This window comes from Pipistrellus hanaki (assembly GCF_964339955.1).
Source record: "Pipistrellus hanaki genome assembly, chromosome: 12".
NCBI classification, from domain to species: domain Eukaryota; kingdom Metazoa; phylum Chordata; class Mammalia; order Chiroptera; family Vespertilionidae; genus Pipistrellus; species Pipistrellus hanaki.
Genome location: NC_140514.1, coordinates 14,881,689 through 14,895,781, shown reverse-complemented (window position 1 = coordinate 14,895,781; position 14,093 = coordinate 14,881,689). Strand labels below are relative to the sequence as shown.

Below are 14,093 nucleotides of genomic sequence, written 5' to 3'. Positions count from 1 at the left end.
TTGAATGATTACAAAACCAGTGTTTATTAACACACAGTTCATTTTCAAATTTTAAAGAATCTACAGAGGTGAGTGATTTCTTTTAAATCAATGCCTATTTTCAAACTGATGACCATTCTGGCCCAGCCACTGCTGATAACTCAAAGCAATGGAATCACAAACATCGAGAATCATTTTGTGTGGTATTTGTGCGCCCTCCGCTTGTCCACTGTTGCCCGTTTTGTCTGTAAACGTTATCTTTTATGTAGCCCCATGGAAAAAAAAAAAAAAAAAAGTCTAGTGGCACTTGAGGACAAATACTCGTTGTTCGAAGTTTAGCCTGGCTTCATCCATTATTTCAAATCAGTTAAACCTGAAAAGGGGTAAACATTGAGTCATTGGCCTTTCAAGTGTGTACACATTATATGTATGTAGAGGGAGGTGTGGCCGGGCACTGGTGGGTTTTAAAAGCCCCAGAGGATTCTGACCTTCAGCCAAGGCTGCGAGCGGCTGCCCTGGCAGCTGGCTTGTTTCTGCAGCCAGGGAAGACGGGGACAGCAGCCTGGGATCCCAGGGCCAAGTGGGTGAGGAGTGGCTGCCGGCTGCACTTACTTGGCAGGGATTCCATCGCACAGCGAGTGGCACCGTCTGGGCGACTTGAACTGTGTGTGTGTGTGACTGTGTGAGCCCCCACGCCGTGGCTGTGGAGCCCCGCGGGGCGAGGACCAGGCTGCACGGCTGCACTGTGACACCGCAGGGCCAGCCGCCAGGCGGGCTGACCACTCCCTGAGTGTCAAGGTCACTGTGAGTGGCTGTTCTGTGTGACAGGGCAGGACGTCACCCCGGGGTGGCGGAGTCCCCTGTGTGAGGGCCGAGGCGGGGACTCACCTCGCCCGGAGGCTAGAGGAAGGGGCGCCGGTGCCCCTCCGGGAGATGGCGGCTGCGGGCCAGGCCGCCCGTCCCGCCCAGGGGCTGCCCCGCGTGTGACCCGGCGAAAGCAGGCGGCGGCGGGGAAGACATCTGCAGGCCGCTCGGTCCAGCTCGGCGGGCGGCCGCAGCCCCGCACCCAGCACCCAGCACCCCGTTGCCCGCGCCCGGGCGCCGGGGGGCGGGCCGTGGAGGCGGGCCCGCCCGGCGCGGCGTCCAATCGGGGGTGGCGGCGAGGCCGGCGCGCACCTGCGGACCCACTTGTCAAAGCCAAGGCCCCGGAGCGGTCTGGACCTCGGGAGCAGAAACCCCGCCGCGCGATGACCAGTCTCTCCCCGTGGCTCTGGACAGATCTGTTCTTTCTGCTTCTGAGTCTTGGCGTTGCCCTCTACTTGGGCTACTACTGGACATGTGTGCCCCAGGTGGGTGCGGGTCCAGCGCTCTGGCCGGGGAGTTGGGGGTGCTCGGGTCTAGGGGGCAGCTTCAAGCAGGGAGCTCAAGCTCTTGGTGGGAGCTGGCATGGTGGGCCTCGCTTCCCAGGTGAAATCTGACGCCCCAACCCCACCACCGCCCCGCCCGGCCGGCCCCGCGCTCCTGCCAGGCTCCCTTGGCTATCGCTGCCCTATGGAGAGTCGTTCCTTTGCCTGCCTGGAGTCTCTGCCTTATCTCCTGCCCCGCTTGCCAGATGGGCCGTTCAGGCATCGAGGGGTTCTGCTCTCTATGATGTGGGGAGGCATTTGGGGAGGCGGATGGAAGGCACCCTGAGTGTCAGGAAAACACCACGCGATGTTTCCTTGCCTTTTCTAGTAGCCTAGCCCACTTCCTCATTAGCTGCGCTGAATGAAGGAACCTGAGCCGGGGGATTGTGGCTCACTCCCGACACCACCCATCCGATAGTAGGCCTTGCCTCTCCCGGCTCAGGATTAATGGATAACCCTAACTGCCCTTGCTCATTCAGCCTTGTCCTGGGCTACCCATGTCTAATGAAGTGAGAAAGTATGAGGAGGCTGATTTTGATGAACTTGGAGTTTATAAACTCACTGAAATTTAGGTAAAAACATAATTTACATATTCAGATAAACCTAAAGAGTTCACCTTCATTGAACTCTGTCCTAAGTAGCTGGGTGTAACAAGAAACTTACTGATTCAAGCCCTTTATGAATAAGGAATCTTAATGTTACCTAGACGTTTCTGTATTTCCAGAGCTTTCAATATTCACATGTATTTTTTATACAAGAAGTCTGCCTTAATAAAACAATTTAAAAAGTCCAAACCTCACAATACCCTATATGCCTGATTGGGAAAGTCACTTATTTCAGACCTTAATGAAACATTTTCCTTTGCTTGCGACAAGCCACACAGAAGTCAGAGACCTCTGGCACTTCATTCTGCAAACCCTGTGACTATGCAATGCTCAGGAACGAGGCAAGAAGTACTTCACTATGGTTAAAATGAAACCCACATAAATCGCACCTGGGACCTAATTTATTAGGACCTTTTTCTATACCACTGAGCTGCTGACCAAGGATTTAATAAATTGATAACTCAATTTATTACCTTGGCGATTAGGAGGCAATATATAGTATAGTTACTAAGAGCACAAGCTCTAGAGTCGAACAGACCTGGGTTTGAATCACAGCTCCCCCACTAACTAGATTTAGCAAGCTTCACGACCTTTGACAACTTACTGGACATTCAAGTCTGTATCCACAGAGGGATCCCATTACTTAAAGAGCTGTTGTGAAAATCCCAGGATATAATCGTGTAAAATACTTAGCACAATGCTTGGAACATAATGAGCACTCAATAAATCTTCCCTCCTGGTATTAGTGGTAATATAATATCCTGCTTTGCCTCGTTTGTTGTGTAACTTTGGGAAACAACTTAATCTCTGTGAGTGATAGTTTCTTTACTTATAACATGCCCTACCTCATAAGGGTGGGCTTAGCCTAGTCACTAGTGCCTGAATGTAGCACACAATGAGTCATAGGCATTATTCCAGGGCTTAAGGACCAGGGTGTGAGTCACATCACCAACACACTACCAGCCTGGCCTCACCGGATCATCATTTACCTAGCCGCCTTTGAGAACCAAGACTGCAGAGGAGATAGGAATCTGGTCTTCAGGTTCCTTAAGGCCTGGGACAGAAATGCCACTTCTATTTAGTCTGAACAGCATAATCCTCCTTCATACGCCTCCTATGTGGCTAGTCCTTCTCATTCACTTGGTCTACCCAGAAGGACCAAGCAGAGGAGTTGTAAGTCAGGGTGGGGTGCTCACTCACCTCACTTGTCTCTGTTCCATCCCTGTTGCCTTCTCCCTGGCTGGCATGAAGGAAGAGAAACATCTAGTCACATGGGAACTATTCTTCCTTTGGGGTATGACCTAACAGCAGGGGCCCAGGAGTGAGAAAATGAGGTGCTGTGGCAGGAAGCAGCCCATCAGCAGTGAGCACACAGTAGGGAATAGGAATATGTAGCAATGGGCTGCTCAAATCAGGGAGCCAGCGTGGCTAGCGCTAGTTTTAGAAAGATGGCAGTGAGGAAAATACACCTGCAAGACAAAGGTCACAGGTTGAATGGTGCTACGTTTCTTCAGTCTCTGTCTGGGGTCCCAATCCTTCCTGCAGGGGATTGGCTGGGCAATTTATCTATATTACTGCTCTCTCCTAAGTGGGGAAGGGGCATGGACAGGCTAAATGGAGAAGTCAGCACCCAGTCAGCTGCAGCAGCTCCTGGCCTGGTTGAGCCTGTAATGTCAGTTCTGGAGAGGTGACACTCCAGGACGGCAGTCCTCCGGGCCTCTAGCTGGAGTAGATTAACACAGGTGACTTGGCTACTCCAGACTAGGGTATGCTGGACTCATTTCCAGCCGAAGCAATGCCCTCTGGCTTGGCACAAAAACCAGGGGAGTGAGGCAGATTGAATTGTGATTACAGAGGCCTCAACTGGTGGCTGGGTCCCGGTTTCTGGCCTTCCTGGAGCAACACTGTCCAATCACTGTGGAAACTTTCTATCCTACGCCATGGTGTTTGGAGGGGCGGCTCCAAACCATCTTCCGAGCCTTACTGCATCCTCGGTGTCCAGTCTCTTACCGGAGGTAAGAAGGGACAGAAGGGGGTGAACACCGTGTTGCAAGTATAAGGCCATCTCTTTTAAAATGCAGTCTTTGCCATCCTCCTCAGTGTGTTGAGGGTAAAAACGAAGGCTATTGCCGAAACCGGTTTGGCTCAGTGGTAGAGCGACGGTCTGCGGACTGAAAGGTCCCAGGTTCGATTCCAGTCAGGGGCATGTACGTTGGTTGCGGGCACATCCCCGGTAGAGGGGGTGTGCAAGAGGCAGCTGGTTGATGTTTCTCTCTCATCGACGTTTCTAGCTATCTCTCTCCCTTCCTCTCTGTAAAAAATCAATTTTATACACACACACACACACACACACACACACACACACCTTATTTTCCGGCGTATAAGACGACTTCTGAAACGAAAAAAAGTCAACCGAAAATCGGGAGCAAAAGACCAAAATTGCACAAAAATTACCTGCAAAGTAAGTCTTTTCTTTGAAGTGGGGGGTAGTCTTATACAGTGAATATAGGCCTAAACCTCTGTTTTAACAGTAAAATTAGGGGGTCGTCTTATACACCGGAAAATACGGGATGTGTGTGTGTGTGTGTGTATATATATAAAGGCTATTTTATTGCACAACCATGAGGTAATATCGAAACTTTTATGTCCCTATTACACCTTATCGTCTTTGTTTTGCATAACGTATGCCCTCAAATGATGGCAAATTGTGGAGGTGTTTTGGCAGGGCAGGGGTAAACCTCTTGAAGTAGCTAGAGTTCCTAATGGTATCTTTGTGTGTCCTTTTCTCCAAAACCACAGTGAAGTCCTCCACACTCCAGATGGAGGACAGCTCATGCTGGACTGGGCTGACCAGCAGGACAGCAGTCAATACCCTGACCCTGCCACTCGGCCCATTGTGCTGCTGCTTCCTGGTATTACAGGCAACAGCCAGGAGACATACATCTTGCACCTAGTTGACCAAGCTTTGAGGGATGGTTATAGGTAAGGATGGGCCCAACCCAGAGGAGCAGGGTGGCATCTGAGAACTGGTGATGGGGAGGTCAGTTCAGAGCTGTGGGGAGGGGGTGCTGTGTGGAAGGCACCTGTGGGCTGGGCTCTTTCTGAAGGCTGGCAAAGGGGAGGGGCTCTCAAGGACAGCCTGGCTAAGATGTCCCTGTGTGCCACAGGGCTGTTGTGCTCAATAACCGGGGCTGCCATGGGGAACAACTGCTGGTGAGTACCCTGTTCCTCAGAACAGCTCTGAGGAAGATCCTTGGCCCTGGGCCTCTACTTACCTATCCTCCCCTCTCCCTCCCATCTCTCTGCCTCTGGCCAGGGCTTCCCTTCTTACCCAATGACCTGGTTTGCCTCAGACCCACAGGACCTTCTGTGCCAGCAATACCGAAGACCTGGAGACAGTCGTGAACCACATAAAGCACCGCTACTCCCAAGCTCCACTGCTGGCCGTGGGCATCTCTCTTGGAGGGTAAAGGCCGCCTGGACTTAACCCAAACGGCCAGTCTCCCCATGTTTCTCTCCTCCTCTATGTCTTCTCTGTCCCAACTCACTAATGCAAACCCTTCTTTCTTGGCCACCGGTCCGTCCTGCAGGATATTAGTGCTGAACCACCTGGCGCGAATGGGGCAGGCTGCAGGGCTGGTGGCAGCGCTGACGCTATCTGCATGCTGGGATTCCTTTGAGACCACCAGCTCCCTGGAGACCCCGCTCAACTCACTGCTCTTTAACCAGCGCCTCACTGCTGAGCTCTGCCAAGTTGTGAACCGGTAGGGTCTTGGCTAGTGGGAGGGGGCAGCCAACAGGGTAGGATGGCAGGCATGCCAGGTCCTCCCAGTGCTTGGGTCAGTTCTGTATCTGGGCTTTCTCACTCGTGAAATCAAAGAGGCTGGGGGCTCTGGGTCAGGTCCAGGGGGAGAGCCAAACCTGTGCTCTTTTGCAGAAACAGGAAGGTGATGGAAAAGGAGGTCAATGTAGACTTTGTGACACAGGTATGGTCTTCCAACCACCTCCCCTCTCCCAACTACTCCTGCATTAGCTTCCTATTCCTTATCCTTAACCTAGCCCACCCCACCTCCACCACCCACAGGCCCGCACAATCCGCCAATTTGATGAGCGCTACACGGCCGTGGCCTTTGGCTATAAAGACTGTACCACCTACTACCAGGCAGCAAGCCCAAGAACCAAAGTGGATGCCATCCAGACACCTGTGCTCTGCCTCAATGCAGCGGATGACCCCTTCTCCCCAGCCTGTGGTGAGCACCCCGAATCGTGATGCTTTGGCCCCAAGGACGATGGGCCATGTGGTGTAAGTGGAGAGAGCCTGGGTTCTCAGTCCTCCGCTCCAACCCCTCCTCCAGCCTTTCCGCTACAAGCTGCCCAGCAATCTCCCCACGTCGCGCTGCTCGTCACGGCCCAGGGCGGCCACATCGGCTTCCTGGAAGGCTTGCTCCCCTGGCAGCACTGCTACATGAGCCGCCTCTTCCATCAGTACGCCAAAGCCGTCTTCCGGCACGCCGCAGAGCTGCCGGGCCGCGGGGCGCTGGCACCTTCTGCGGAAGGCAAGAGCTGACCACAGGGCCAGAGGGGTCTCAGTTCAGTCTTCCGTTTATTAAATATCAACGTTTCCTGTCGAACGGGCTGAGGCTCATTTTCCCTTTTCTCAAAGCTAGGGTAGACCATCTAGGAACTTATTGCATATTTAGCCTGGCCGGCTTAAGAGCCACCCAGCTGACCCCACAGATGACTGCCGGGGTCTTCCTTTCGCTCCGTCCTTCCCAGGCAGGTGCTCGCCCCAGCAAACACGAGGGGCTCCTGTGAAGAGCAACGGGCCACAGGTTGTGAGGGAGGAGAAACGGACTGTTTCCTCAGAAAGGACAGCAGCGACTCCAAATTCCGGGGCACCTTCACATATTTCTGGAGAAAGGATAAGCTCAACTCTGGAGCCCCTGGCTCCACTCTGTCCTGAGTGGATCCAAAAGGTGAATTCAGGGTTCCCAGAACTCAGTCACACAGGGTCACAGTCAAGCTTTAACTGGGAAGGGCAGGCAGGTCCTGTCAAGTCTCCTCAGAGGCCACCTCTGCTGTGGACCCAGGTAGCGGTGGAGAACAGTGGTATCGGGGCCTCCACTCTGGTCCCGAAGGTGGCGGAGTCCCAGACCCATGATTCCCTGGGAGCAGGAGACTAAAGAAAACCTGGGAAGGCACTCTGGAGCAGCAGGATGGTCATGACAATAAGCCCAACACAGACCAGCAGCAGGAGCCACACAGGAACACTCCCTGCAGGGGAGGATACGAGAAGAAGTCAGTGGGCAGAGGGGCCTCACATGCCAAAAAAGAACCCTCATCGACTCCATACAGGAGGGGACAGATGGCTCTCAACGAGCAGCCCATTCTCCACGAGGCTACTTTTTGCCACCGCGAGAGGCTGGGCGGAACCTGCCCACCCCAATGACTCACGCCGTGAGGGCAGCAGGTGCATCTGGCAACGACTATCCACAGCCACAGAGAACAGGGCAGTTTCGTGGGACCCAAGGAGCTCTGGACCACGGCCCTTCTCGGGTAGAAAGGCCACATCCGTCACTACAATGCCATGGGCCTCCCTCACATAGTACAGGCGCTGGGGACAGGAGAACAAGGGAAGGAAGGCTCAGTAGGAAGGACTCCTCCTGGAAGCATGTCCCCTGCCCCCAGGAGGCGTTCCCTCTGTAGGCTGGGCCAGACTCCTCCCTGCACTCACGGGAAAAGCAGGCCTACAGTCCCCACCCCGAAGAGCCCTCAGGACTGGGCCCACCTCTGCCCATTACCTGGAGAGAGAAAGCGATGTAGATGGCAACAGATCCGGTGACTGTGCCCAGGCCTAGGAAGGTGCCCGAGTCACTGCAACAAACGACAGAACAGTCATTGTCCCGGAGGCGTGCGCAGCGCCCCTCCGGCACTCACAGCCGTCCTCAGGGGCTCGAGCGGGCTCTGGTGGAGCTCCCAGCCACCCGCACAGCCAGCCGCGCCAGCGCTCAGACCTCACAGTAAGGCAGGAAACGACTTCATGGCCACAGGGTCTGGTCCGAAGAGGCAAGAAGGTAGAGCCATCCCAGGCTGTGAGGTAGCAGGGTGGGGGCTGGCGCAGCCGCTTGTGGGGGATCTGCACTGTGAAGAGTCGTCGCCCCTTAGGCTGGTCTGGAACCTGCCCAAACCTGGTGGCCGGTGAGAAGCTGTTCAGCTCCTGGGGCCTGCCCAGCCCTCCTCGAGAGTTTCGTACCCTCCTGCGCCCTGCTGAGGCCCGAGGGGATACTCGCCAAGGCCGCCAGCTTCCCCCAAATCTCTTCCCGCTCCCCTGCCACACCCAGGCCGAGCCTTCCAGCCCCCCTCCGGATCTTCACACCTGCAGGCCTGGTAGCGGTAAGGCGTGCTAGAAAAAGTGGGTCCGTTCTCCTGCCAGTGCAGCTGTGTCACCAGCTGATCCTTCTGCCACACGAAGGCCTTAAGGTCCCAGCCCACAGTCACCAACTGGTCAGGAATCAAGAGTTGAAGGAGGGACAGTTAGGAGACCCACTGACGGAACAAGCAGCACAGCCACCTTTGTCCACCCTCTCGCCACCTCACCTTGCCGTCAGGCCCCAAAGCCAGGTCCTCAATCTCCCCTTCGTGGGCTTTGAACTCCAGCACTTTCTCCAGGCTGGGTACCTGCGGCCAAACCACCACCAGGGATATAACGCCCGGGTACCCCCGGGAGACAGGCGATCCCCACCCGCTTCTCCTCTAAAGACGCAGACCCCGCTCACCACTCCCCAGAACCCGTGTTCGCGTTCTCACAATTCCGGCCTCGCTGCTGGGCACACACATCCTCCCCAGCCCCCCGAACCGCACCTTCCAGACGCGAACGTAGCCGTCGGTGCCTCCGGTGGCCAGCAGGGTGCTGTCGTGGTTGTAGCACACAACTTTCTGCAGCGGGTCGGCGCTGAAGTCTGTCTGCACCGCCTGCAGATTCTCTACTCTCAGTTCTACCCCCTCCTGGTGGGTTTCAGTTCCAGATTTCTTCTCTGGTGGGGCCGCCCCCTTCCTCTGCCGAGGCCCCTGCTCCTTGGTGCCTGCCAGACAAAGAGCCCCCCCGAGTCCAGGCTTCAGTGAGTAAGCCATACCAGCCCCATCTCCACCCAGCTCCCTGCCTGCCACCGTAACCGCCCCCTCCCCTTCCAGCCCCTCTCCTCCAGAGACCAAGATGAGAGCGCTTCGGCTCATGTCACCCTTTTCCCAAAAGCTAGAGCCTGCTCCTCACCTGCCTTCTCGGGTTTGCTTTTGCCCTTCTGCTGGTGGGTCTGGAAGCGCAGGAGCTGGCAGTGGGCATCCTGCCCCGCAGCTAGGATGTTGCCAGCCAGCGCCAAGTTCATCGTAGCCCGCGTCTCCGTGTCATGGGAGTGCAGCAAGGAGGCGCTCAGGCGCCCGTTAATCTGCTCGAGCTGCAGAAAATGCTGTGGGAGAGGGAACCGGCATGGGGGAGGTTCAGGGGTGCGGTTTACTCAAGGGCAAACTTTGCCTCCTGGGGTCTGAGACCCTGACCCTTTGCTGACCGCACTTCCTAGTTCACAAGGCTTTCTCCAACCCCAGCCCGTTGTTTTTGTGCGTGTGTGTTTTTTTGTTTTGTTTTGTTTTTTTTCTGGACCTCACAAATCTGTACAGCAGGTAGGGCTGGGATCATGACCTCCAGTTCAGTTTACAGAGCGATAGGGAGACGCCTAGAAGAGGAAAGGAAACCTAGCCTAAGGGCCAACCGCAGCACTGTCGCCGCGGCGGAGCACAGGCAGGTAGTCTCGGGGCTCCCGGGCCAGCCAGGACAGGACCCCCCGGAGCTGCTCCTGGGGGTACAGCGGAAGCGCGACTTTACCTTAGAGTCTCTCGATAGACCCTGGGCTTAAGTTCTCGGCTGAAATTCGGGTCGGATGCCCGGCTTGCCGGGGATTTCCGCTGGGCGGGGGCAGGGTCCGAAGCTGAGGTGCGACCCGCCGGCCCCCCGAGACCCTCCCGGAGTCGCCCTCCGCCCACGGGGCCCCGGCCCAAGTGGCCTGCGCTCTCACCACTCCATTCTTTATGCCCGTCTTGGCGGCGCCGCCTCCGCCCGCGGCGATGAGCAGCCCGGTGCTGGGGTCCACCTGCAGCGCGTACAGCGGGAACGGGGCCCGGTAGAGCTCGGGCGCCCGGCGCCGACCCATCCCGCTCGCCGCTCGCCGCTCGCTTCACCGTCCGCACCGCGGCCTCCGCGACATGCCGCGCCCGGCCTTCCACTCTCCCCGCGCCGCTGCTGAACTTGACTCGATCGCCGTCGCCGGGAGGACTCCCGGCCCCTCTCTCCCCGCGGGGATGCCCAGACGCTGTCCACACACACAGCAGCCGGCGTCTGCGCTCCCGGCCACCTACCCCGGCCCCGCTGACGCGCAGTGCGCACGCGCGCCCAGCCCGCGCCCCTCGCGCAGGCGCAGAGCCGCGGATCCGCGTCAGCAATAGCCTGCCGCGGGGGGAGGGGCGGCGGCCTCCGCCCCTCTGTGACGCCACGCCCGCCATCTTTGTGCGGGGCGGGAGCGGCGCGCGGGCCCCGCGGGAATGTCCTGCGTGGAGCGGAGCTAATAATAAAGGTGAAGGGAGGTTCGTGAACCAATTAATAAAGAAATCCTAGGATTAGGGCTGTCTGCCTTCCAGACCGACACGCAGACTCATACAAGCGCAGCCTTTCCGTGTTACCCCAGAGAGGAAGTGGTTTGTCCCAAGTGCATACACTGGAAATGCGGCTTGTCCTGCCTTTTTTTTTTTTTTTTTTTTTTTTTTTTTTTTTTTTTAATATATTGGTCTTTTACAGAGAGGAAGAGAGAGGGATAGTTAGAAACATCGATGAGAGAGAATCATCGATCAGCTGCCTCTTGCACACCCCCTACTGGGGATGTGCCTGCAACCAAGGTATTATACATGCCCTTTGACCGGAATTGAACCCGGAACCTTTCAATCCGCAGGCCCACGCTCTATCCACTGAGCCAAACCGGTTTCGGCTTGTCCTGCCTCTTAATGCAGGCAGTGAGAACCTGAAAACAAACCTGGCCTCAAAGCCCGAGTCCACCGCTTTCTAGCAGGAGGAAACGATTCACCTTAACACCTGTCCATGGTTGCAGCGGTGGGAGCTGGCCATTCTCGTGGCTCCCACCCTGCACCTGTGCCCTAGGGTTGGTGGGTGGGGGCTGCTCCCCTTTGACATCACAGAGGCTGGCAACCCCACCCCCAGCAGGGCAGATCTAAGTTCCACCATCCTGAGGGGGCGCTTGGGTTTCTCATCTCCAATGTGAGCATCCTGGTGGTTTTCTGCCAGTGAATGCTAAGAGTGCCCTTTCCTGCAAGGAGACCCCTCCGGTTGCTCCCCTGGCCACCGGCATGCATCCTTGAGCTAAGGTGCACCCAGGGGAAGGGACCCAGTGTCTTCCTCTTTGGGGGTGTCATTAATCTGTTTCACCAAATTTAATGTGGGAAAGGCCAGCGGGAGCCCCACCCACCTCAGGTGTTCAAACCTTTTGGGCCCCTTGCCCTTTTCAGGTACATGGCATCCACTCTCCCTGGCCACTCTGTTCCCTTTGACTCTCCCACACCCCGCGTTGGGTTCAGCCCAGCCCCCCTGTGCCCGCATAGGTACCCACCGTGTCTGCTCAGCAGGACACACACACCAGATTCGCAGGGTTAAGCTTTACTGGATACACTGAAGGCTGAATGGGGCCCTTGGTTCCTCTTCAGCCGGGAGAGATCAGGCTCCACAAGGGACTTCCAGGGTTCAGGGCTGGAGCACACACCTGACCTCCAGCCAGCCAGCCCTTCAGGGTGTCCCGGCGGCTCCCCGAGACCTGGGGCCTGGGGGGGACGGCAGGGTTTAGAGTAGGTGCCCCAGGGAGCCTCCGCGGCTCTGGAAACAGGATGGTGACTTGCGGAGAGCAGGCTCTGGAGAGGCAGGCCTTGGAGCAGAGGAAAGCCTGGGCCTCGGGGAGGCGGCAGCCGGTCTGAGTGCCTGAAGCAGAGGAGGCCCTGAGCACGGAGTGGGATTTGGCGATTGAGGAGGGCCTGCACACCTGAGGCTCCCGGTCTGGGAGGGTTTGCCTGAGGCTGACTCTGCCCAGGCCGGAGCTGCTGGGGCCGGAGCTGCCCGGGCCTGAAATGCGTGGGTTGGATACCCAGGGGCCTGCGAGGCCTCGCCCCGAGGGCCTGCTTCCTCCGGTCTTCTTTCTGGCAACAGATGCAAAGCCCTGGCCTGGCGATGAGGCAGGCGGAGAGCAAAGCCGATGCCAATGCGCAGTGGTCTCAACTCCTGGTCTTGGCCACAGGGCAGCAGCTGGGGGAAGGCAAGCAGCCGGGGCCCAGTCCTGTACCTGGGGGTGGGGCAGGAGGGGCTGCGGGGCCGGAGGCACACGAAGCACATAGGGTACTCCACCACTGGAGGCTGGTCGGTTCTGCCGAGCCACAGGCTCTGCAGAATGAGTAGCCGGAGGTCGTGCGCAATGCGGCGGTACCCCAGCTGAGCCACCAGGGCCTGGGCCAGGGCTTCGGGGTTCCGGAACTCTGCAGCGTCCCTTTCGCTTGCCACGCATCCCTCCGTCGCCCCAGGGGGACTGGGGTCCTGGCACTGAGGCCAGTGCCATGCCTGACTATTGGGCTGGACCCTAGGAGAAGGTAGGCTGGGGCTCTGGGAAGTGAGCGTGGGGCTAGGCAGGTCTTCGGAGTAGAGAGGGGACTGGCAGGGTGGGAGAGAGGAGTTCTGTGGCTGAGAGGGACTGGAGGACTGAGCAGGGGGAGAGGAGAAGTACAGATGGTAGAAGGGAGAGGAGGAAGGCGGAAGGGAGAGAGACGGGTAATGCTGATGAAAGAAAGCGGGAGAACTTGGGAGAGAGGAGGAGAAGGGCTGTGGGACTAAGTCAGAGCTGGAGTCAGAAGAGGAGGAACGGGAGCTAGGAGACTGGGGCTGTGGAGGAGGGGAGCAAGGAGGAAGTGAGGGAGGGAGCGGTTTTTGGGGAGGCAAAGGCTGGAGGGTCTGAGGACAGGAGTCCACAAGTTGTGAGGGGCCCTGAGGCCCTGCTTTCTGTAGCAGCCCTTGGTCCTTGTTTGGAGGCAACATCGCCTTGAAACCCGCAAGGACTGAGGCGGCAAGACCAGAGATTAGAGACCTGGTGGCCAGGACCCGTATCTCTGGTTGCAGCGCAGGAGACACCCGGCCAGTAGCACCAGGCTCTCTGGGTGTTCAGGCAGGAGCTGGGATCTAAGCTTGGCTTCTCTCTTCTTTGCCGTTGGCCATTTGAGGAGGGGTGTATAGGGATGGAGAATCCGAGCTGCCTCCGGGGAGCCTCGGGCTGGTAGCAATTATCTGAATGGGCCAGGAAGGAAGGCACAGCCCATAGGACCTGTAGAGAAAGAAACAGAGCCCACGATATTGAGAGAATCGGTCCATTTCCGGCTCTGTCTCAGGGGCCAGTTCCAGGCTGGGTCTCTAAGACCCTAAACACGTGTCACCTTTGGGGGCAGAAGAGCTGGCAAAATGGAGGAGAGAAATAGGGAGGGAGGGAGAGAGGGTAGGGTGGAGTGGGAGAAGAGGGTATTGGGGCTGAGATGCGGCTAGGAACTGAGGGTGATCTGGTGGTGTAAGCTCTTACCCATGAGGGTTCCTCTGGGCTGTTTTACAAGGTGCTTCAGAAATGAGGGGACCTGGGAGGAAAAGCAACAGTCACCAAAGGGTGGATCCCCTCTCTCCTCCCCCCCCCCAGCGTCCTTTCCCCTAAACTCACTCTGACCCAGATTTCTGTCTGAGCCTGGTCTAGTCCTCCTCAGGCAGGAGGGATCTTCTGTTACAGGCTTTTGTTCTAGACCTGAATCAGGGATTCTGCAAGCATCCTGGTTTCCCGACACTCTGGTTCTCCTGACGCCTTGCTGCCCCTAATGCGGCTGTCCTCTGGCTCAGCCTGGCCCTAGTCGGTATGGCTTCTCACACCCAGCAGCAGCCGGAGCATGGGGCTAGCTGGTGAAAGCCTCTGAGAGACGGGGACTTTGCCTAAGGGGTGGCACTGCCACCCCCCGTGGGAGCTAGAAGTCCCATTGG

General features: G+C 57.2%; 3 protein-coding genes across 7 annotated transcripts; 1 reads left to right on the top strand and 2 right to left on the bottom strand.

Moving 5' to 3' along the window:
- Positions 1–773: 773 nt before the first annotated feature.
- On the top strand, positions 774–6,618 carry ABHD1 (abhydrolase domain containing 1; the record flags this gene model as incomplete). 3 transcript variants are annotated; one of them, XM_084900128.1, is made up of 9 exons in its annotated part: positions 774–1,328; positions 3,845–4,005; positions 4,790–4,972; positions 5,158–5,203; positions 5,344–5,456; positions 5,581–5,754; positions 5,928–5,976; positions 6,075–6,240; positions 6,346–6,618. In XM_084900128.1, exons 1-9 carry the CDS (start codon positions 1,227–1,229, stop codon positions 6,555–6,557), a joined length of 1,206 nt encoding a protein of 401 aa, XP_084756254.1. In that variant the 5' UTR covers positions 774–1,226. The 3 variants fall into 3 exon arrangements, with proteins under 3 accessions (XP_084756254.1, XP_084756256.1, XP_084756255.1); XM_084900129.1 differs by having other exon boundaries at positions 1,098–1,328; positions 5,934–5,976; positions 6,346–6,557; XM_084900130.1 differs by lacking the exon at positions 5,581–5,754 and having other exon boundaries at positions 1,082–1,328; positions 6,346–6,557.
- Positions 6,575–10,450, bottom strand: PREB (prolactin regulatory element binding). 3 transcript variants are annotated; one of them, XM_084900125.1, is made up of 9 exons: positions 10,057–10,432; positions 9,261–9,453; positions 8,852–9,072; positions 8,588–8,668; positions 8,367–8,491; positions 8,005–8,178; positions 7,792–7,864; positions 7,445–7,604; positions 6,575–7,264 (listed from the first exon to the last, which is right to left on the bottom strand). In XM_084900125.1, the coding sequence occupies exons 1-9, from the start codon at positions 10,189–10,191 to the stop codon at positions 7,170–7,172; spliced, it is 1,257 nt and encodes a 418-aa protein (XP_084756251.1). In that variant the 5' UTR covers positions 10,192–10,432; the 3' UTR covers positions 6,575–7,169. The 3 variants fall into 3 exon arrangements, with proteins under 3 accessions (XP_084756251.1, XP_084756252.1, XP_084756253.1); XM_084900126.1 differs by lacking the exon at positions 7,445–7,604 and having other exon boundaries at positions 10,057–10,450; XM_084900127.1 differs by lacking the exons at positions 7,445–7,604; positions 7,792–7,864 and having other exon boundaries at positions 6,575–7,269; positions 8,010–8,168; positions 8,277–8,491.
- A 1,369-nt stretch (positions 10,451–11,819) lies between these two features.
- PRR30 (proline rich 30) lies at positions 11,820–13,118 on the bottom strand (the record flags this gene model as incomplete). The annotated part of the gene is made up of 1 exon (XM_084900154.1): positions 11,820–13,118. The coding sequence occupies one exon, from the start codon at positions 13,116–13,118 to the stop codon at positions 11,883–11,885; it is 1,236 nt and encodes a 411-aa protein (XP_084756280.1). The 3' UTR covers positions 11,820–11,882.
- Positions 13,119–14,093: the final 975 nt, after the last annotated feature.